We start from the raw sequence: 24,069 nt of genomic DNA, 5'->3' as shown, positions 1-24,069 counted from the left end.
GCTGCAAGACATCATTTGCAGCAAATGCATAAAACGGTTTAAGATAAAAGTTACAATCAAATATAACTGATACAGTTGTTTCTTTCAGAACTAATAAAACAAAGGCGTGGGGTTTTTAGTTACACATTATCCGTCATTGCTCTCGTGTGATCTACAAGTATGTGTGTGCATTGTGTGAGTATTGACAGGGAAAGAGCTCAAAATGGGGGCTATAATAAGGGAAGAGGAAAGCTGCTAATGAAGAATCGCTCTCGACAAGCAAGTCAGTTAAAGATCAAACTAAAACTGCTAAAACGCAACTAGTCTGGTGGGTTTATTGAGATTTCTAACTGGACTGCAGGATTCTGAAGTTTGAGAAAGGCTGATCTAAGGAGGACAAAAACTCTCTACTCATTAACAATCCTCATGTCCATTAGCAATGTGACTAACCTGGCAGACAGAAAAAGTATTTTGAAAAAAACAAAATTCCAAAAGTGATTTTTCTTTTTCTTAACGCTGTCTCGAGGAATTATATAACAGCATGGCAAAGGACCCATGCATCAAAAGGCAGATCAAACTGATCGGTTCCTGGAAACCTTACATGATGTAAGTGCATTTCCTATATCTGCGTGGCCAACACCTATGCTTCTACACACATTATGTAAACTCCAGGGGATTTTCATGATGTGCGATGGTTATTTCAACGTTCTTTACTCATTTCTTGCCTGAGACAGAGATAAACAAGCGTAGGATCAGCCACAGCCCACTTCAGTGCTTTACCAGTGCGATGAGGTTACCCAAGGTTAAATGCTATTTGAGCACATGTGTGCTAGGCTTGGTATGGTGCTCACTGGAAGGTTCTTAGGTCACAGGAAAGTGTGTGTGTGTGTGTGTGTGTGTGTGTGTGTGTGTGAGAGAGAGAGATGTTCGGTTGGGGAAAGGGTGGATGGGGGGGGGTTGCGTATAAGGTCTCAAAATAAACGTGTGCTGCTGCTAGACCAAACCATCTTTTGTGATACACTTTTTTTTTGGCATGACCTGTGGCCTGTGCTTGGCTTTTCTGATTCTGATATCAAATGCATTTCAGTCCCCTGCTGCTTTATATATTTATTTTTGCCTCTTGTTTGTTTTTTGGTTTTCTTGTTGTTGTTTTTTTTAAAGTTATCATTCGGTCTGCTCTAATTGAGAAATGTACTTGGGGCACTCACTCGTTGCAGGGACCGCTTTCTCTGTATGCCTTTGTCTGCGTGGGTGTGTTTGCGTGTGCATGTGTGAGTTTGTATACTCCTGTGTGTAGACAGTGGGGCACTGATGCTGAAAGATGCGTCCTCATTTTTGCATTGCACTGGGCTCCTCTGGCAGCCATGGCTTCTCTGATGTCACACATGTGCCACTGTAGAGCAGTCAGCTCAGACACAGCAGAGCAGTGTGATCAAGACGCTGTGTTTTTTTTTTTTGTTTTTTTTTTTCTCTCCATTTTCTCCAACCCTCTGTCTACCTTTGTGTCGCTCTGTGACTCGCTGGTTTGCTGGGAACTTTTTTTCTTTTTTTTTTTTTTTTTTTGTCATCGAAGATCCCTCGTAGATTGCAATTTTTTATGTAAATTTAAAAAAAAAAAGTGGTGGTTTTACTAGGTAGGAGTTTTTTTTGTTTTTTAAAAAACAACCGCTTTTACACTTGAAGGTGTGAAGAGCCTTCCAGAGACCTGATCGCGTGTGTTTTAAATTTCTCTCACTTTGCATGCCCCTGTTTGATTGACACCCTCGACGCAGCTGTTATCCACAGTTTTTTTTCTTAATATGTGCAGAACCTTTTCACTGAAATTGTCTTATGCAATATGTCGCTTGTTTCCAGCAAGTTAAAAACCTCTGAAAAGAACATTTATTTGGACCCTTGGAGACACGTTCACATTTGAAATCTGGAACTGGTCCTCAACCCTTAAATTAGAGTCTGGATAGCAAGATGTAATGTCAATAGCAGACCCTAAATATGTCCACGTTGCTTCTCATTTATCTTCAGACGATCTCGGTGTTCAGCAAGGCTTGGATCAAAGATTCATTGATTCTGTTGCGTTAGTTCAAACATTGTATTTGTATCTGTTACTACGCTGAAGGCCAAAAAAAAGGATCATAGTCAGTAGAACCAAAAGGAGTTCCTTGAACTAAAACAACAAATACACCTCCTTTTTAAACCATTTGGCTTTGCTGACTAAGAATATTTGGAGACAAAGATGATAATAATAATATATATGTGGGTTTTTTTAAAAAATTTATTTAGTCAGTTTTGTCAGTGAGACGTTGACTTTTATCAAGAATTACTGTTAGAAAACAAGATAAACGCCTACAGACTGAATATGAACAGACACCGAAAAATAACATCTGCAAGTGACGTACCCTCACAGGCCACTTTATTAGGTACACACTAACTCCTAATAATAGGTTGGACACCCCACCACCACCTCCCCACCTTTTTTCTCTACAGAACAACCTTAATTCTTTGTCTCATAGTTTCAGCAAGGTGCTGGAAACATTCCTCTGAGATTTTGGTTTGTGCTGACATGAAAGCATCACACAGTTACTTCAGATTTATCAGCTTTACTTCCTGTGAATCTTTTTTTTTTTTTTTTTATGTCATATCCCGAAGGTGCTCTATTGGATTGAGATCTGGTGACTGTTGAGGTCATTTGAGTACAGTGAACTCATTATGATTTTCAAGGAAATTGTTTGAGATGATTTGAGCTTTGAGACATGGTGCGTTATCTTACTGTTATCAGAAGATTGGTATAGTGTGGTCATAAAAGGATGGGCATTGTCACCAACAATACTTGGGTAGGCTGGGGTTGCGTTAAAGTTAATGTGTGCCAAAGTTTGCCAAGAAAATATCCCCCACACCATTACGCACCACCACCTGTCTCTACTGTTGATACAAAGCAGGATGGAGCCATGCTTTCATGTTGTTGACACCAAATTCTGGCTTCAACGTCTTAGCTGATTGGAGAGCCACCTGGTGTGGTCTTCTGCTGCTCTAGGCTATCTGCTTTAAGGTGTGTTGCTTTCCTATCTGCTCAAAGCTGTCTGAACATTCTCCTCTGACTTGTCGCCTTTTCACTAAAAGATATTCACGGGATATTTTCTCTTTTTTGGGTAATTCTGTTTAAACCTTATAAACTGCTGTGTCTTCTGTCCTGTTTCCCTTTTCTTTTGCTTTTTGTTTCTTGTTTACCCTCACCCGCAACCGGTTGCGGCAGATAGCTGCCGCTCCCACAGCCTTGTCCCACTGGAAATTTCTTCCTTTTAGCAGGAAGAAACTTCCTTTGATCACCTTGTGTAGAACGATCGTCTATCGTCTAACTGCAACAAGGCCTTGAGGTGACTTTTGTTGTGACTTTTTTGTCAAAATTTCTCTGAATTGAATTGTAAGAACAACCATGTCCCATAAATGACCTTTCTTTCCCACTCTGATGCTCAGTTTGGTCTTCAGCAGGTTGTCTTAACCATGTCTAATGCACTGCGTTGCTGCCACGTGACTGGCTGAATAAATATTTGTGTTAAGGAGCAGTTGAAATAGAGTACCTAATAAAGTGGCAAGTGTGTGTACATCAGAGTTGCACATGTATGCTAATTTTGCTTGCAGTATATGCGGTGAGTAAAGGAGTACCAATCAGTCATCAGTCAAAAGAGATACTTTTTTTAGCTACAGATACATTTTTTAAAAAACTAATAAGGAAAAAAAATTAGCATCATTACCCTTATTACAAAATGTGGAAACAAACCGGAAATAAAAATATCTCTCATCCCTTCATTCAGGATCTTTTTCAAAATGTTCAGGATCGCCAGTCATGATCTTTCATGTCCTGCTGTTTCATTTCACTATCTCACACAGCATGGAAATCAAATCATGCCCTGGAACAAATGCATAGGCAAGATACGCATACACTCACAAACATACAGACTTCCTGTGAAATCTAACCTAATAATAGAGCTTGTGTGACAGATGGTGACACTCAGCAGGACATCTTATGGCCAGTGTATCCCCAGACAATGGTCAAGAGAATATCCAAAGAGTATCTAAGGCAAGACAGCTGGCCAGGTAGGCAAAAGGGAATTATGCTGCTTCTTAAATAAAAGCTGGCATAATAGGTTCCCTCTAAAAAGTCCTGAAGATGTCCTTAATATTAATTATTAACAAATATATTAACATTTGTGATTTTGAAACGAGATATGTTTGATATTGATGACTGAATACTAAATGTGTGTTGGCGTATAAAAATTTATCCCATGCCACCTCTAAAGTAGAACGTATTGGTTTCGGGATATATGAGGAAATACCGAAACTATCCTCAGGAGGTATGACAATAACCACAAGTCTTCTGGTCAGCTGGACAACAAAAGAAAAAGCTCAATAACTTCACATGCTCCGGAGGGGGATGGGGCTGCCTTTTTTAACTAACTTAAGGGCAATTGCATAAATCCAGTGTACTCGATTATCTGGTGCCTTGTAGCCAGAAGTGCTAGCACAGCAACGGTGGCAAACCTGATTTGTAATTGCACTTGTAAGAATAAATTATCAAAGCGCTCTCGATGCAGGGATCAGCTATAAAACCAATTAGGTCCTTCAGCCGGTACACTCCCTGCCATGGCACAGTTATAGTTTGTAAATGAGCACATTAGAGATGCCACAAACGCTTGTCCCGAGAGTGAACTGATGTCCTTGTCAAAGCAGAGTCACATGGCAGGGCTACAACATCCCTACTGCGAGGCCAAGGACAAATTGTGTTTCTTTTATTTGGTATTCACTTCTTTGGGTTTGAGCAGCAACACACGCATCTACCTTGATACGCTGAAAAAAAAAAAAGTATTTTTCAATCTGCTGCTTCCCTGATAAAGCCAGACTAAGCCATCCACAGATATTGCAAGTTTTAGGAATACTTAAACTTGCAATAATTGTGCTTAAACTCACTCCTAGACCTTTGTGGACCTCGGTATGGTAGCTGCCCGGCGACAGGTCCTCCCTTCATGTGATAACTAACTTTAGAGTTATAACTTCATAAACTTAGAGTTATTGCTTCCCAAAAATTCAGATTACCCTTCCTTCAATCAAAGAAAAAAACCTCTGTTTTTCTGAGCAGTAATTGTCCGATTATCTCTAATGGCATTTTTAAGCTGTAATTGGAGATGATTTGCATTCCACGGTTGACACCAAAGTCACTTTGTTCTCTGTCCATTGACATTTTTCCTGTAACGTCTTGGCAATCGATGAAATCACCAAACAAGACAGGAGAAGGAAGAAAAAAATCTGCCTGAGCCCATCAAACCAGACACTTTGTTGGCAGGAGATCAGTCTGTGCCAATGTGAAATGACGTCGCTCGGGCTCATAGAAAACAGTCCCAACAGTCACACACTGCAGCTCTCAATGTAAAGGGTTTCTATCCCAAAGACAGAGATATCACATGATAGTCATAAGCGCAGTATACTCTAGCGTTTACACATTCAAGTGTTGTGACTTAACAATCTCACACTGAATCATTTCTTGCTTTGTCGCGCCGTCACTGTCTCTCTCTCTTCCCTACCTTCTTCCTGTGCTGCTTACGTAGCTTCCTTTTAAGTTGGAAATTGGGGGAATTTTTGGTCTTGTGTCAGTATTTGTTCAAAATATCTCCTTCTTGCGTGAATATAGTTTCCTTAGCACACTAACGTCACACTTATATGTTGCTCTAAACTGGAACGGCCCGCGGGCTCCTGTGGTTCTCTAATATGAGTTTATTCTGACTGAAAAAAATCCAACCTGCCTGTTTTTCTTCCCTTTCTTTGTCATCTAAGGATTTACCTTGCTAGATGACTGTCTGGGAAGCTTATACCGTGAAGCTGACAGTTTAGAGTGAGTAATGTTGAGCGGAGGTCGGATCTCTTTGGATTGGAACAAAGTGACAGTTTATCCATATGGCCTGGCTTTGTCTGTTGCCCTGCTTGGAAAAATCGGGGACCAAAGCGCATGAAATGAGATTACACAATATGCTAAGTCGTGCTTTATGGCTGTCACAGTTTAAATGGGAATATTAATATTACAGATGATCAAGTCTGCGGTGTTTTTTCCATCTTTTAACTTTTCGTATGCCTTTTCGGGTATTCTGCAGTTTTCTTGTCGACTCAAACACATTCTCTTTTTGAGCTTTAAATTTCTGTCAGTTTAGCTCATTTCCCTATTCCTCTCTTTCCCTGTGACTGTGCTTTGTCAACTTCTCTCTTGTTCTTTTCTATTTGCATCTTTCACACACTCGCTCTATCTCTCCCTCTCTCTCTGTTTCCTCTCCCCTTTTATTCATTTATCCCCCCACCCCCCCGGCCTTTTATCATCTCTTCATCTAAAACACCGTTACGTACCCGTCAGTCTGCCATATCTATCTTTCGAGCACTCCTTTATATATCTATAAGCAGTCAATGCAGTCATGTATATTCAAGGGTATGTGGGTTGATGTTTGGTATACACAGCCGGTCTAGTGTGCTAGTCACCAGAGTTTGGTGTGATGTAGTAGCCACTGCTACTGTTTGTTTGTTTACCTCCCACAGCCACTTGGAGTCCATTAGCAATGCCTTTGCCTCAGGAGGATTACACACACACACACACACACAGATACTGTATATGCTCTCTCTGTCTTTCTTTCCCTCAGTCTGTCTGGTTATCACTGCGACTACAGGCTAAACTTACAGGTACCCCCCCCCGTTACAGGAGTTATTTGTCAAAGCTTTTTCCTTAATACTGTGCTCAACCACTGGGAAATGTAAGCATAAACTTCTTCCCCTGAAGCGATGCACATGATTAAGATATGTACATTTGTGCGAAGGTGTGTCCGTTTTCGTGTTTACCTCCCTTGATGAGAGTCGAATATAATGGATGGAGTTGTACTTATCATAATTGACCCTTTAGCTGTTTGATTCTGGAAGAGAGTAAACAGTATCTACTAAATACAGTAGCAGCCGGGAATGCAGTTGGCAGGCTCGATCCATAGATGCTTTCATTTTCTGTCTTACTGATTTTACCCGTACTTAATTTTTCAACAAATGCTAGCCACAACAACCCTTTGGGCAGTATGTTTTTTTTCTAAAACCTCTACTCTAAACAACTGACAGTTAGAGCCATATTTGTTCGAAAAATTTTGAACACACCGCATTACCTAGAACTCCTGTTGTTCAGTCCAGCTGCTTTGCATTGGCTCTGATCTTTTGGACAGCAGTTGTTAGCATATATTTGTGTTTCCAAAACCCCAGGAGATTCAGAATAGTCTCACCTTTTTGCTTTGAATTTGGTCTCTACCATCACATCTTGTGACAAAACAACATGAGAGGATAAGTGTCTGCATTGTGGTGGAAAGAAGGCGGAAAGATTTTAACTAATTAAGGCCTCACTCACACAGGCTTAGGGACTGGTTGGCAACTCTCTGGCAGCCTCCAGGTGCTGGGGAAAAAATGTGTAAAATGTGCCGACAAGTTGCTGAAGGTTGCTGGGTGAAATTGAAAATGGGGTGCTGGACCAAAAACCTGGTTTTAATTGCTAAGATCATTAGCAGATTGCAGTTTGCATGGAAGACAGCGACTTGTCTGCAGACTAGATGAGCAGCAGGATTTCCAAAAGGCACAACTTTTAATTTGAAGGAAAATGTTTCTTTGCCACTTTGAGAGTAGTTGCAGAGTGTTTGCAGACATGTCAGCATCTTTCACTGGCAACGGCAGAAATGTGCTAGCAAATAAAATAATTATGAGCAGCACCATGTACCACAACTACCAGCAACTATTCCACAGCTGGTCAAGAAATACACTGTTCCCACTGACAAGTCTCTTGGCATCACTGGGGCTTTAGCAATAAGTTTCAGAGCAACTACCATCAAATTCCAGCAACCACTCACCAACTGGTTGGAGAGTACACATATTTCCCTCATGACCAGTTGGCAGATGGTTGCCAACTGGTCTCTAGGCCCTTAGCAGACCAAAAAAAAGACTGCTTTTGTCAAAGCAATGCTGTGAGTAGGGAGAGTGGACTAAATGAATAGTCTGTCTGTCACTAAATCTAATAATGTTGACAGTTATTAGATTTATTTTTCTCTTTTTAGACACATTAGTGCATCTTTACTGTAAGTGACAAAATGTGTGTATACTTCAAATTCTTCCGGTCATGGTACTGTTCAGCAAATCCATTCCAGTGTAAAAGGGAAGTAAATACTTTGAATGCAAAATCACCCAACCAAAAAACAAAACAATGATTATTAAAAAGTACTTTTCTAATATTTAATTTGACCAAACAAGTGTGATATGTAATGTTTATATTTGGTTACATCATCCCACCCTCATATGGCTTGTTCTGTGTGACTTTTTGCTTCATACTATCATTTCTGTGCAGACAACATTTCAGTTAAAAACTGGAATTCACTGCTATTTTCTCCTTCGTCAGACCACAAGTTACGTTATTAGTGCATATTGAGTGAGTACAAGTGGAAAGATACCAGACAATATTCAGCCCACAACAAATCATTTCATATTTGTCTCTTTGTTATGTAACTACATGAATCATGGGGAGATTTTTTTTTTTTTCTTCTTTTTAAGAAAAGATGATTTTGATCCTGACTATGTGCAGACAACTTCACCCAGCGGGGTCTGTACACAGAGAATGATGTTGCATTATAAGCAGTGATAAGCAGCCTCTCTCTTCCTCTCTCTATTTCTCTCGACATCCCATAATGATACTCAGACAGACTCAGGCAGACACCCGCTCATTCCCGATTGGTAGAACTGTTGCCAGGGAGCGTTGCTGTCTCAACGTGGATAGAATCTGTTGTCTGGTACACTTTAAACATGAGAACAACTGCAGGATCTGAATATTTATAACGAGGGGACTGTTCATATTGAGATTGTATAGAGGCAACATAAGCAATGGAGGACGGATGTGCTCCTCCTCGGCTCGTTTCAAAATTTTGATTTGAGTTTCCCCTTTTTTTTTTTTTTTTTTAATGAATTTCTTTACTTCCAAAAACATATTTAGCAATCTTGTTACTTTTCTGTGCCTTGACGATGATGCCGGCTAACCTATTTAAGTGAGGATTTTTGCGACTTGCATCATGTGACACCAACTTCACTTTAAGCTTAAACTGTTCCACAAAGTAATAAACGGTTAGTGCATTCAGGGTTGTTTGTGACTTTGATGGTTTTAGGTTTGAATCTTACAGCATTGTCATTTGGTAGACAGCTCTAGTATAAGTAGTAGTTAAAATCGGCGTGTGTGTGTGCGTGTTTGTTTGCCATCTGGCGAATCGTCTCATTTCTTCATATTATTCAAATATGCCTGGACCTGCTGCTACAGTTAATAACACTGTGCGTAGGTATGAATTCTTGATTAAAATGGATGTAACACATTCCAACAAAAAACAGACAAGAGCCATCAGAACAGCATTCGAATCTCATATCTAAACTCACAAACTGTGCCTCACACTTACACACACAGACACACATGCGCCTGATATGAAGTGCCAAAAGTCACAGTCGGATATATTATGATGATTATAAAAACACGCCTTGGTATGCAGGAAACTTTGACATGGAAATGCAAACATACGGTAGCAAATGAGGACACAGTGTACGGAGAAGCGCGCACACACACACACACACACACACATATAGAGTGACTCGTTTGGCGAACAAGTTGAGGGAGTCGGTGCCTTATATTTTTCATCAGTGATGTGCAAAGTCTATATATAAAGCAGCCATCAGGAGGTTGGAATTTGCATGCATGTTTGTATGCGTGTGTGTGTGTGTGCATTTGCATTTCTGCATACTTTTGGGCTTGTATGTGTATGTGTGCCTTTTGTTTCATATTCATTCGTGCATACATTTCCACAGACATGCGGCTGTGTATATGTGCAGTGTGGCACTCCACCGTCCTGTCTGCCTGACTCAACATATTCTCCGCTCACTCTCTCGTCCCCCTCCCCATACTCACCCACCCACTTACCCGCCCTCCCTCTTCCTCTTTTCCCTCACTCTCACCCCCTCCTCTCCATCCCGCTCTGCCTGGCTGGCACGTACATGCATGTCTGTAGACTCTGTACTGTGCTTGCTGCCGTGGCACGCGCCAACCTCACTGCAATGCAGCCCTGTGTGCATTAATTGGCAGAGAGACAGTGGGTACGTGGTATGCAGGGCGGGAAGGATAGAGAAGAGAAAGAAGGGGGATGGGGGTGCGGGGGGGACGCAAGAGGCGATGTAAGGACACAGTAGTTACAATAACCGGTGGATGGATGGGCCCGTGGACAAGCAGTCTGGCAGGTTCACAGAGGGACAGACAGACAAACAAACAGAATGTGTATTGCTGAGTGTGCACAGGGAGATTACCTGTATGTGTGTGCAAGAAAGCAGGAGAGTGTTTGCAGATTTGTTTCTCCTGCGTTTCACTGTGCTCTTTTTGTGTGTGCTCACTCATGTGTGCCTATATGTGCCGTGCAGATATCACACCGCTGGGCCAAAGCTCTCTAAACCAAAGTCTGACTCACTGCATTCAACGCTTTGTGATATCCTCCCTTTCATATTTCCGCTGCAACTGAAGAGTAAAAGTTTGCTCAGTTTAGCGCAACTTTCTCCACTTGAGGTTTCTTTGGCAAAGAATTGAGCACAATGTGCCTTGATAGTTTTTGTGTGTGTGGGGGGGGGAGACGTGCTCACTTTCAGAAAACCTCAGCATCAGCTTGATGTTTTTTTGTTTTTTGTTTTTTTTTTTTTAAGATAAGCGACATGCATTGAAAGGATGTCTTCATGTCTCGTCACCTGTAACACAGCACGCCACTCCGAGAGAGCTGTCTCCTTAATGTTATTTGTTGTTTTTTTTACATTTTTTACTCTGACATGTGAAAATTACACAGCATTCGTGCGTATGCGTGTTTATATGCACACACGTACTGTAAAAAAAAAAAACCATTCTCTTACTCATCCGTTATGCATTTATACCCTCCCACACACATCTTTCTGGAACTTATCCTCTCTGGTAGCTGTTGTCCTTCTTTTAGCGGTTGTCCTGTCGCAGGCAGCGACATCTGGCTCCTGTCCTCCTTCATCCAGATCAAGTAACATTTAGGGAAGCGTTCTATGGGCTGGCCAAAAAAAGTACCCAAGAGAAAGCAGAGAAATGTCACCTGAACAAGCCGAGCCACCGAAGCGGAGGCGTAAATTAATCATTTAATTCATCAATTCATGTAGAAATACAAAATAGTCTTGCGTGAAGACAGCACTTCTCTCTGTTTATGTGTAGGTGTTTGGCAGAGATGTCCTTGCATGATTCAGAGAAAATACACAACACTTGCTCAAAAGTAAAGCCTCTCTTTTCTTTTCTTTTTTTTAACTATTGTCTTACAAAGATGGTACGAATAATGGGAAATACCTTGACACGGGTGATTGTTTTTCGATCATTCTTTTCAGTTCTACATTTAGAAGGATTTAAGGATTCGCTGCATTGTGCACGCGATAGTTCGAGTTTAATAAAGCTCTGCTTTACCGAGATGTGACGCATTCTTTCCAGACTTGCGTCAAACTGGGCTCTCACAAGTTTCGCTATTCGATGTCTCCTTAATTAATGGTGGATATGACCCCTGTATGTGCTTCTCGTTTCTCTTTTTTTTTCGTCTTAGTCATTCTCCCCCTCATTCTGTTAGACTGTATATACATGTCTGTGTCCAAGTAGCAGAAGTTGCTTCAACCTAATTGTCTTTCTCTACTCGTACTGTCCTCAAATGACTTTCTCTCTGTCTCAACTCTCCCCTCCCGCCCTCCCTCTCTTGATTCTCTCTAGCTCTGCCCAGTCTCTGTCTCCGTCTGTAACTGTAGCCTGTGTTTTTCTCTCCCTCCCACTCCCTGCGACGTATAGATACTGCATTGATCAGACACACGCGCGCAGACACATGCACGCGCGTGCGCTCGCGCACACACTGAGCCTCCCACTCCTTTCATCATTGATTCGCTCTGCTCTGCTCTGTTCTGCTCTGCTCTGCTCTGGCCTCTCTTTCTCTCCCCCCCATTGTCTTTCTCCCTCTCTCTCCCCCCCTTCTCTCTCTCTCTCACTCACACACTCCCCCTATCTACAGCGGCACTTGTTGAATTCAACCCTTGGAGAACAGGGAGAGGGGGAGAGAAACACAGGGAGAGCGAGATAATGACAAGGAGGCAGAGGGAGGCTTTGAGACAGTGCTAGAGCAGACAGTTAGCAGGGAGAATAGGGCTTTGGAGGGTATAGAGATTGGAGATAGGCCGAGAGAAAACAGACAGAGAAAAGTCAGTCAGCAGAGAGAATCATCTTTGAGACACTAGGAATGACACTTTAAGTGAGAGAGAGTCGACCAGACGGAGTACATCTGAGTGCTCTCCCTCCGTCTCTTAACTGCTCCTCTTCTGTCCTGGTCCTGACTGCTGCTGGCGTGTTTTGTGTGTGTGTGTGTGTCAAGGCTCCATGGTGTGCTTTAACCAGAAGACTGGCTTACTCAGGTCAGAACTGTCTGGGATAACAGAGTGAGCACTCTTTTTGTGCATTTGTGCATGTGTGAGAGACTGTTAGCAGAGGAAAAGGCATGTTCTTGTTTCTCCAGGTGAGTGCTTGCGTGCCAGAGTACACAGTAATTTCCCTATGCAGTTTTTACTGCATGTGCGTGTGTGTCTTCATGCATGCAGGCTTTTATGTAAGTAAGCCACAGTGCATGCCTTTCTGTATGGAGTGCATGAAGTGGGAGAGTGTGTGTGTGTGAGAGAGAGAGAGAGAGAGAGAGAGAGGCGGTGACATCTTTTTCAGTTTGTATTCCTGGAAACTGTTCTGCAGCATTGCTCAATAATGAAACTAGTGCGTATATGTACGTATGTGTGGGTTGGTGGGAAGACAAAGGCAATTTTAAAAGGTTCAGGGCTGGAATGAAGGTGCAAATATATCTGGAGAGTGTTACTGAAAAGGACTTTTTATTTGTTTTCTTTTTTTAAGTTGTCTTTCTTTGGATTGTTGTCTAGCTACATCTGAGAAAGAGGACAACTGCCACGGTGTCAGTGAAATCCAGGAAAATCTATGACATGAAAAACAGGTTGCATTCAGTGTGGGGTTTATTTCTGAGAAAAGTTAAGGCGTACAGGCTGTCAAAGTCCATGCTGTGGGTAAATTGTTTTGGATGCATTAAGAGCAATACGTGGAAGCAGTACAAGGTTCTTGGAATTTAAGTAATGTAAAACAACATAGCCTAAAGGTATTTCACAACCTTCTATGCACAGTAGGCGCAGCATTGTTTTTTTTGTTTTTTTTCTCTGTGGAGTGACTCCTCCTTTCTCTCTCCTGCCTCGACTCTCTCACCCACTATCTCTGCATATCCATCTTTCTTTCGCACACCTCTCACTTCTCCCTCAACTGTATGCGTGTTCTCACTTCATCTCAACTCTATTTTCATTCTTACTCTTTGCTTTTTCTAAGATCCTCTCAGGTTGTTTCTCTCTCTCTCTCTTCTCGCCCCTCTGCCTCCCTCTGGCATGTCTTTTCATCTTTCACGCGTTTGCTTTTTGCTCCTTCATTTGTCAGTGCGTTTCTCCTCTCCAACGCATTTACCATACCTTTTTTTTGGGATTTCTTCCGCTTTGTTATTACAGATGCCTCTCTCGGCGGCAGAGTCTGCAGTGAATATCTGAAGCCCCATCTTCCTTCCACTTTGTGGCCATCATGTCCCAGCTGCTCCATGTGGAGATCCCAAACTTTGGAGCTACGGTTCTGGGTTCCCTTAATGAGCAGCGCTTGCTGGGACACTACTGTGATGTATCCATACTGGTTAAAGGTCAGTCGGCAGAAAAATCTTAATGTTGCTCTGTTAATCACAGACTGTTTTCGTCAATGGTCTCAACTTCTTTTTCCCTCAACCAGGCCAGGCTTTCAAAGCCCACCGGGCTGTTTTGGCTGCCAGCAGCCTCTACTTTCGTGACCTCTTCAGCAGCTCCACCAAGACCCAGTTTGAGTTGCCTTCCTCAGTCACACCTGCTTGCTTTGAGCAGATCCTCACTTTCTGCTACACAGGGAAGCTAACAATGGCAGCTAGTGAACAGCTGGTGGTCATGTACACAGCTGGCTACCTCCAAATTCAGCATATAGTTGAAAAAGGCATGGACCTAATGTTTAAGGCAAACTCACCTCACTGTGACTCGCAGACAATGGGGTCCTTAGAAGAAACGGTATCTGAGCCACAGAGTCCTTGTAATAATGGCAACGGCCTGGCAGTGGCTGCCCTTCTGGGGACTCCGGGATGGTCTTCCTCTCTGCTCATACCGCAGCGTAAGATTAAAATTGAAGGTGGTGAGCCCCTGCCCCTGACTGTACCTTCAACACCAAGTAAGACTTCGCCTTCGGAGCTTGGGAGTAGACTGGGGAGGGCCGGCTCACTGTTCTACACAACAGCTGGAGGGACCCCTATCCCTGGCATGCCTACTTTCAGCCTCCAGGGGACTAGTGGCAGTGGAGCTGGAGGAGGAGGAGCAGCCGGCGGTGACAGGTCCAGCCCCGGAGCATCCAGTCTGCCCACAACCGACAGTCCCACGTCCTACCAGAACGAGGACGAGGAGTTTGAGGAGGAGCCCTACGATGGGATCACCGAGGAGACTTACAGTCATCTTTATGGACGTTCAGCCAACCCCTACGGGAGTGAGTATTGTGTTAGATGTTTCTAAAGTCCTTAACAATGCTTATTAGTACATGAAACAAAGGTGGCATGCCATAAGGAGCTGTGTTTACAACACACCCCCTGATTTTACAGCACTTCGATGCTTAAAGCAAGTACTATCAAAGTCCAGGACTCTGATAAAGTCTCAATGGCAACTTTAAATTTGTAGTCATGTCAAATCTGATTTGGTGCATTACTTTCTCAACTGCCCTCGGCTCATCTGGAGGAAATTAATTTGATAACAGAGCGATCTCAAAGTAAAACTCGAGAGGACTTGGAAAAAGTATAAATGTGGGGTTTATCCAGACCTCTTATCTATTACGTGTTGTGCAAAAACAAAAAAAAAACAAAAAAAAAAAACAAGAACCTGATGCACATTCATTTCATCCCAGTTACCTTATTTAATCTTTTATGCATCATGTGTCCTGCGCATCTTTGAAAAGCAGGTTGTTGTACTTCCAGTGTGTGTGTTTGTGTGTGTGTGTGCGTGTGGGGGTTCTCTCAGCTTAAAGATAGCTTTATGGAGTTATGATTGAAGTGCTTCGTGACCAACAACATCTTCCTTATCGCAGCTACAACAGCCGGACTGTACCGCTTTTCATTATGGCTTTCTGCCACAATTTTCACACTGGTGTAGATTTTTTCAATACATGCAGGTGTAAATGGTTTGCATTCACATAAACACACAGAGGGGGTACCTATGCATAGTGATAAACTCACACATGTGTACACCCACACAGAGAGATTCTGCTCTCCTTCATTTTTCACATCCTGCAGCTCAAAGGGAGGTTTGTCAAATTCTAGGGTTTCACATATTTATGAAATCCACTCTATCTGCAATCAGTCAGAGCACCCCAGGGTGACATTGTAGGATATTTGAGAACCATGCACAACTTTCCTCTGTGTGTGTGTGTGTGTGCGTGTGCGTGTGCGTGTGTGTGTGTGTGTGTGTGTGCGTGTGCGTGTGTGTGTGTGTGTGTGTGTGCGTGCACGAGTGTAGATGTGTCTGCACATACAAATGGATTAATCTACACCTTTCGCTGTGTGCATGTGTGTGGCAATTATTGGATTAATTTCTTCTGTTTCGTGTGTGTGTGTGTGCGTGCAGGACGAGTGTGCACGTGTATACACTCACAAGCTGTCTTAGAGGTTTTGGGGTGTAAAAAAAGAGTTTGTGAATAAGAACCCAACCCTCAGCTCTGGATATGCACCCCCCCCCCCCCTCCAAAACTAAAGATGCTGATGCTGCACAGTGACTTATCTAGGATGCATCTGCAATGCTCTAAAACATTCATGAAACACAACAAACTTGTATGAGATTACCCCAACCTGCTTTACTAATTAAATTTTATAGCTTCCATTTTGGTGTGGATACACAGGGGTAGGCGTGGAAAATAACTTTGTTTAGGGTGTTTTTATTCCAGTAAACTGACGGATACCAATGTGTTTTTATGATGTGAGGTTTTAAATAAAGTTTGCATTTCGATTCTTTGTCTCTTTTTTTTAGTCCAAGACAAGCCGGAGATGGCGTCGATGCCCTTGTCCTTGGAGAACCGCAACTGCGTGCTGATCCGCAGGGACCTTGTGGCGCTGCCTGCAAGCCTCATAAGCCAGATAGGCTACCGCTGCCATCCTAAGCTCTACACTGAGGGGGACCCTGGAGAGAAGCTGGAGCTGGTGGCGGGTAGGCACACGCGAAGCAATCACGAGTCCACTCACAGCACATTTAGATGCTAACATTTTACCCCAGCAGAATTTTCCTAGGATGTGCTTACACACCAAGTGAGTTTGGAAGGTATCGAAATTGGATTTAAAAATGAATTTAACTAAATGAATTTAAAGTCATAAATTCAGGAGGATAGAGAGCTCATTGTCAGAGTTTAAAGTTTCCGAAATCTTTTTAATGAGGCTTGGGCAAAGAGCATCATCCATTAGAGAATTTACCCACAGCCCTGTGACCTTCATTCATAGTGAATGTAAGGGTCAACTGCATGTAATCAGCCCTCTTTGTCCAATATGAGACTCCTACCAGAGAATTACTGCTCATTCACAGCAACTTGACTATGCATAATGCTAAAGAATTTGATTAAGACAGTTTAGTTAAATTATGTTTACAACTCATTGCCGTTTAATTGAATTCATATTCCTAATTAAAAGGCTGTTTGGGAAAACATTGTCTGACCCATGTTAATCCACGGATCAGGCAAGGGTCAGGAAGCCGGCGCCACGTCTCTGTCCGTCAGACTGAAAGTGCTAAAATAAAGCTGCAAGTTTCTTTGCAGAGATTTAAGGCCGAGACAGAAGGACCATCTCTGCACCCATCCAACCATCTCTGCAGATATCATCAGTCTTTATGGAAGAGTAGCTAGACAGAAGTCACTCTGGAGTAAAAAGCATAAGAATGCCTGTCGGGAGTTTGCCAAATGGTCCTTACAGAGCTCTGAGAGTATGAGGGAAAAGTTCTTTTTTTTTTTCTTTTTTTTTGGTACGATGAGACAAAAATTGAACTCTTTGGTCTGGCTCCCACATTATGCTCTTGGCACTCAGTCCAGAGACTTTCAAAGAGAACAGGTACAACTCACCGTGTAGGTAATACAGCTTCCACAAAGGAACGTGACAGAAAACCTTAAATCGATTCGGTGCCGAATCTCTCCAGACAAAAGAACGACATCTGAGTACTTCCCAACGTAATTCACAGACAGCTGAGCACAATAATGCGCAAGTCGTGGTGAATAATACAAAACTCGATTGGTATAAGGGCTCATGCACTGCTGAGGAAGGGATGACGCTGGAAAGAAAGCAAAACCGAGTAATTTAATAGTGTGCTGCTTTTGTCACCTTCTGTTCCTCTTCTCTAATTTCTCACTCCATTTTGTTTAAATCCATTAAAGATCTCCCTAAACGTCGACTTCAAATGTAGAAAAAGCCTACAAAGTGGACCGGTAATAGGAACAAAGAGAGGAGGGCCTTCAAAGATAAAGAAAAATGGCTGTAATGTCAGCGTGTTTCACACAAGATTCTTTCTTTTTTTTTCTTTGTTTCCCACGCAGGTACACAAGTGTTCATGACTCGAGGCCAGCTGATGAATTGTCATCTGTGTGCCGGCATCAAACACAAAGTCTTGCTCCGCCGTCTCTTAGCCACATTCTTTGACAGGTGAGCAGAAAAATGTGCAAATACTGAACAAACTGTTTAAGTATTCGACTCTTAGGCTTGACTTCTGTGTATGACTCCAACACTACTGCTGTTGTCACAAACCAACTTTCACACTCCATCTGTGGCCATGTTGTGCAATGCGGTTTGTTATGTGTGCTCCCATGTTTATCTACTGTATGTGCCTGTTGCTGACTCTGCCCCCTGGTGTTGACTTTGCATCCCTGCAGAAACACTTTAGCCAATAGCTGTGGGACGGGCATTCGCTCTTCTACTAGTGATCCCAGCAGGAAACCCCTGGACAGCAGGGTCCTCAATGCTGTCAAACGTAGGTTTATTGTCCAAACCATCTCATACTTGATAGAAGTAATGGAAGTTTCAAAGAGGGGCAGTTTGTTCCACGCTGACTTTTGCTGTATTCTTTCTTTTTTTTACAGTCTACTGTCAAAATTTCAACCCTAACTTCAAGGAGAGTGAAATGAATGTGATTGCTGCTGACATGTGCACAAACGCAAGGCGGGTCCGCAAGCGATGGTTGCCCAAGATTAAGTCCATGCTGCCCGATGGCATGGATGTGTACCGTGCAGGAATGGGCATGAGCGCTGCTATAGGTCTGGGTCTGACGCTGGGTGCCCCTCAGTCGGGGTTACCCCTCACTTTCGAGGCCGACTTCAAGACCTTAGAGCAAAGGTTGTATCATGATCGTAAGGACCCTCTCAGGACTCACCCACCCCTGACAGAAGGCAGTCCCGGGTCTGGGGCGGCTGGAGCGGAAGCTGAAGATGAAGGAGAAGGAGTAGTCCAAGAGGAACAGGAGGAAGAGGAGGATGAAGCAAGGTTAGAGGGTGTAGACAGATCACTGGGGGCGATCCCAGGAGCCGAGGCGGGCAACTGTGGCGACACGCCAGCTGAGCAGGAAGCAGAGAATTTTGGACAAAGTGCGAGGGTGAACGGACAGTGAATGTCCTTTTTAGGCTGTCTCTTACATTGTGAAATCACAGCGTTTTCTTTTTGCTTGCTCTTTTACAACAGCTCGTCCGCCACTCTTCCTCCTCCTCTGTGCTTCCTCAACGGGAATTTCGCTCAGCACAAGAAGCCGCACTCACTGATCTTACTATACAGGAATCTGTCGCACATGCATGCGCACACATGTGCTTGCGTGCTCCCATAATTGCCGCTAGTGGAAGCAGAACACTGTTCTTAGAAGTAGACACAGGCATGGCATTAGCACTTTGAGAAAGTCGACTCTTTCTGCTCCGCCCGTTTCTTGGTACACTCAGTATGTACTCAGTGTTTTGGCATCTGCAGCATTATTACAAAGGCCTGGTAGCAGAACAAATGGCTGTAATGATTCATCATTCAAGTGCAATACAAAAGCAACAGCTGCTTTGCCGGTGTGGTACACTGATTTGTAAAATGATTCCATTTTCTTGGAAAGCTGCATCAGAAACTAACCCGTGTAACCTTGGGGAAAACAGATCTGGAAAGAGCAATGTTGACCGCTTTATGTTACTTTACTGTATTTTGAATGTGTATGAATGTATAACAACAACAGTTTTGCAATTTAAGGCCATGTACTGTGGTAGCTCCATTAAACAAATCGGTTTTCTCCCTATTAAATCAGCCCATCATTTATATGATCAAATTTTCTTTTAAACAGTCATGTCTATAGTCCACAGTCTAAAAACAACTCTATCACACGGAGTTGTTTATTCGCGCATATTTGCCCATGACATGTTGAATTAGGTTGTCAATGTGATGCCTGTGTCTGCTCCAGACCACTCCTCCCCAACCACACATGCATACAGATAAGACATATTTCCTAACCCGTGGATAATAGCCTTGAATATCTGCGCCAATGTATTCAGAATACATGGTCTAAAAAAACAGTGCTTTTTAACTTTGGGTAAAAATCATTCTCTTGTGGAGATACAGAGAGAGACTTGAACATGAACATGCACTAAAAAAAAGAGAGAGAGAGAGAGAGAGAGAGAAAGAAAAAATCCGAGCTTGCATGCATTCATACAAACAGTGGATACAAAGAATTCTCGGAAAAAAAACACCAACAAAGCCACAAACCTGCATTGAAATAAGATAACAGCTGGCGTTGCCTCGAGATATGCTGTTAACGCTCAAAGAGGACTCTCTCCGTTTCCCGCTGGACCTGACCGCAGTCTGACGCATGTTAGAACTGATCGAGCTGTGACCCAGGATTTACACAGTAACAGTTGGAATGTCTTTCTTTTTGTTGTTGTTGTTTTATTTGTTTTTTGTTTGTTTTTGTTTTTTTAAAACTAAAGAGTGTGCTGTGCCCATGAGCAGAGGAGACTGGATATATGGAGTAGTAAAGAAGTGCACTACACTGGGCGGTAGAAGAACGAATGTTAGAGAGAAGCACTGTTCCACCTCGATGATGTAGTGGTGGTGGTGTGATATGCACCGATACTACGCAGTCCTGCTTCCTACCTGGCTGTTTGTTTGTTTTACTGTTTGTTCTTTTTTTCTTTGGGTGGGTGGGTAAATTATTGAATCAAACTTATAAGAGCAATTTATGCTGGCTTATTGCATTTGCACTCAAAAGAAGGTAAAGGGCCGAGAAGCTGAGGGAGGTAACGTGGACCTTTTTAATTGAGAGGCTGTAACGACAACACCTGAAACGAGTCTCTCTGACAATGACTGTTTCTACGTTTTGGAGAGGGGGTGGGGGGAGCAAAGCAATGTCCAACAGGGACTTTAAACCTGCATTCGTCATACCTGATTTCTTCTTTTTGATATCTGTTTTTTGCCACACAGCCTTTCTTCGTTGTGCCATGCATAGATCTTCCCTATCTCTTTTTTTTCTCCCTATCAGCAAACGAAAGCACAGAGATTCATTTAAGTGAAAGAGAAGCCGCCAACATTTTGGGGAAAGTGGGTTTCTGCTACAGAGAGTGAGAGGTTAAGTTAAGAACTGACAGGCTTAGTACTAATACTATTCTCCAAATATATGCTTTGCCACTTCATGAGCGGGGCCAGACTAGTCTCTGTCTGTGCTCTTGTTTCAGGGTCTGTTAGGGGAAGTTTTAAGATGGCCCTGCACAAGAAACACAGGGTTATAATTGCACTAGGTAGTAACAAAAAGGTTTATAGTGTTTATTTTCTTTGGGAATAAATGCGATCTGCCGTAGATAAAACAAGACTGTGACACGATGGCTGGGATGATGGATGAATGTAATCTGTAGCACTGCTGTGGTGAGGGTCCAAGCTTTGATTTGAGTATAGTAAATTCTACAAAATATGCCATAATATAAAATTAATGTGAGGCTGGGTGGTGTTTAAACCTAAAGCTTTATTGATATAGTGATTTTTTTTTTTTCTTTTTTCAAACCACGAACAGGTCTTCCAGTGTAGTGAACATCGTTATGTGCAAAACTGAGCAAGGTTCACATGCAGTGCAGACTTTTTCCCTCTGTTTATTTGATCTTTTTTTTTAACACAGAGATTTTGCAAATTGTACCTTCATATCATTTTTCGTTTATTATTCTTACAGGTTTTTCTTGCAGGGAAAAAAAGAAAACAATATTCAGTTGTCTATTTGAGCCACTTAAATGTCTGATCACTTCTGGTTATGCCAGTCAGAGTAACAGACTTGAGAAATGGATATGTGTAGCCTTTATTTTGGAAAATATAGAAAGTAGCTGTTATAGCTTCAGAAAAAAAGAGAGAGAAACCTTTCTACTCAGTTGGTAAACTGGGCAATGAGTGTGATATGCTTTGTATTTAATATTTCTCTCTGTGTGTTTTTGTGTAAAATAAATCTTTGATTTTGATCTTTTTGAATAGGCGGACTTTCGCAGAGATACTAAATACATGGGGAATATGAAATCAGCTGCAATTAAAATAAAGCAGTAAATAATAACGGGTGGGAAACATGGATATGTTCCACTGTAGTATTAAAGGGGTGTGGAGCAGTGCCTTAGACTGTGAATGTGTGGGTGTGGATGTGTGCCATTACTTTGTGCTCAGAAGCAAACAAGACCAAGGATCTACTAAATATAGCCAGATAACACTTTTTTTGGGCCATTTTCGAGTTTAAAATTCCAAACTAGTAATTTTTAATCTAATAAATGATATTAATAATGTAGTCATTTATTCACCTTACATTCTTGCTTTATGTTTTCCATCATGTTGGCTCACCAGCCCAGTATTACATATTTACAGCACACCTCTTAAGGAATCTGGTTGAACACCCTTGGAAGAAATTCAAATGAAATCTCATTCGTAGTATAGTCAAGTATAGTCAAACCTGTTCATCAGTTAATCACATTTAAGGTGTGGCGGGCTTTTGTTGTTGTTGTTTGGGGCGGGGGGGTTTTCTTTCTTTTTTTACGCACGGTTTCCTTATCATGCGCCGGTTTTGACCAGCTCATTCACCTTTTCTGCCCCGCTGCAAAACAAAGCCATCAAAAAAAAAAAACAAAGCAGAAAAATAATCCTTTAACAGCACTTGGGGTTTGATCCTTTTCTTGTGCAGGGTAAATGAACGATGTTGCACTATAAATGGAGAATATCATGGTTAACCCTTGGGAAGATTGACGTGGCCAAAAGAGAAAAGTCCAGTTACACGTATGTTATGTATCTGACGTGTTTCTCATTTATATCAAACTTTTAGTTTTTCTTGGATGGTTATTGAATAGAGGGTATTTTATTGCAAATAACTTCTTCCTCACTTTGCATCGGGCTCTGCTCACCCCCACACGGACACTGTAGTTTTTTGTTCCAGTGACTGGCTCATCATGAAAAACAATACATTTATATGCAAAGAGACACTTGTACCATAAAATGCATGCCATTCGCACACTCACCGCAACCCAATGAAACCTCTGATCTTTATGCACCATGTATTTTATGCTGAATAACTCTTGTCACTGTTAGTAAACAAAGATTGAGGTGTCCTGTGGTGAGCAGGGCTGGATTTTTTTATTATACAACCTGGCCTTTCGCTGAATGTTTGCATAAAGCTGAATTTCTTGTATTAATGACAGCAAAGTAGTGACAAAGAGTGGAATACAGAGACCAAGTACACAGTTCAGTGTGTTCACAGCTCAGCACACTCGGAAGAAAATGCACTGAAGGTTTGTATGTGTATTTACGTGTCCTTGTACATAACGCCAGCACTTTAGAACTACTTGGAAAGGTGAAAGGAAAAACACTGAGAGCAACTGGGTGTTAGGCAAATGAGGGGTAAATGCAACTTTTAAAGCCATGTGTTCAGAGCGCTGACAATCAGAATAGGACGAGACCCAAAGTGCACTATGGGAGATACGGTATGACTTGCTATGTGCTCTTGCTGTTTGCTTTGTCTTTCTTCAGCTTGCTTCAGTCTGTGCTAGCTTCCTTTCCAGAGTGGAGGGACATGGTGATGTTATCTCCAGCCTTCTTGGTTATAAGTGTGTGTCTTTACAACCAGGACTGAGTCAAACTTTGGTGCTTTGCAAACAGAGCTGTCCCCATGTTGACATGGACCATATCTGTCATGCTCTGGTAAGCATGTTCTGGAGGTGGTCCTGAGCCCTTTGATGGACAACAACCCTACACCGATCATGGTAATGTTCTTCACTATCAGCTGGGCTTGGATCAGGCAAACTGGGATGGGACAATTTCAGTGTTGATGCCGCTTTATGTTTCAAATGAAAAAGATGTTTATGCGCCTTCTGACTCAAGCATCAATAATATATACAACAGAAATGCAAGTTGCCACTTTTGATGTAATCTACCTTTCATTCCCATCATATTTGCCATCACCAGTTTTAAGTTGTATAGTCCAAGAGTACCCAATTTCTTTAAATGCAATACAGAAAAATCTGCTTTCTAATAAAAGTCCTTACTTCACCATATACTGTCTTTTGTCTCTCTTTGCGTTTGCCAAAGTACCTACAAAAGGATGCACTTGAAATATATTTTTCTCTGGAAGTTGCAATTTATTGTAGCTCTGCATGGCTTCAAACATGTAAGTAATGAGATTCCAGCAGAAAGAAGACAAATTAGTGACAATAATAATTCTCACTGTCTGTGCCACTGAGCTGTGAAATGCTTGTGTCATTAAAATGGTGTTAAATTTTGCTGGATGAGTCACTGGAGTCCCTTCAAAGATGAATGTAACATACAGTATACAGCCAGTTTTATTTCATAAAGGCACAGGTTTAGAATTGCAGGCAACACTGGATCGATCCAAATCAACCATCTTAACCTA

General features: G+C 42.2%; 1 protein-coding gene across 6 annotated transcripts in view; it reads left to right on the top strand.

Moving 5' to 3' along the window:
• nacc2 (NACC family member 2) overlaps window positions 1-23,713 on the top strand; it is a 35,030-nt gene extending 11,317 nt beyond the window's left edge. For 3 of the 6 annotated variants that reach the window (XM_019361035.2, XM_005459475.4, XM_005459477.4), the window contains exons 2-7: window positions 13,627-13,808; window positions 13,895-14,665; window positions 16,192-16,368; window positions 17,735-17,840; window positions 18,068-18,165; window positions 18,275-23,713. In XM_019361035.2, the coding sequence (XP_019216580.1) occupies window positions 13,697-13,808; window positions 13,895-14,665; window positions 16,192-16,368; window positions 17,735-17,840; window positions 18,068-18,165; window positions 18,275-18,798 (1,788 nt within the window). In that variant the 5' untranslated portion in view covers window positions 13,627-13,696 and the 3' untranslated portion in view covers window positions 18,799-23,713. Of the gene's footprint in view, window positions 1-12,076; window positions 12,594-12,623; window positions 13,233-13,626; window positions 13,809-13,894; window positions 14,666-16,191; window positions 16,369-17,734; window positions 17,841-18,067; window positions 18,166-18,274 lie in introns of those variants that run through there. The other 3 variants (XM_025908803.1, XM_025908802.1, XM_005459474.4) reach the window with 3 other exon arrangements.
• Window positions 23,714-24,069: the final 356 nt, after the last annotated feature.

The sequence above is a fragment of the Oreochromis niloticus genome, linkage group LG7, assembly GCF_001858045.2.
Source record: "Oreochromis niloticus isolate F11D_XX linkage group LG7, O_niloticus_UMD_NMBU, whole genome shotgun sequence".
Classification (NCBI taxonomy): domain Eukaryota; kingdom Metazoa; phylum Chordata; class Actinopteri; order Cichliformes; family Cichlidae; genus Oreochromis; species Oreochromis niloticus.
Note: the sequence above shows the minus strand (reverse complement) of the source record. Positions and strands in the feature narration are given on the sequence as shown.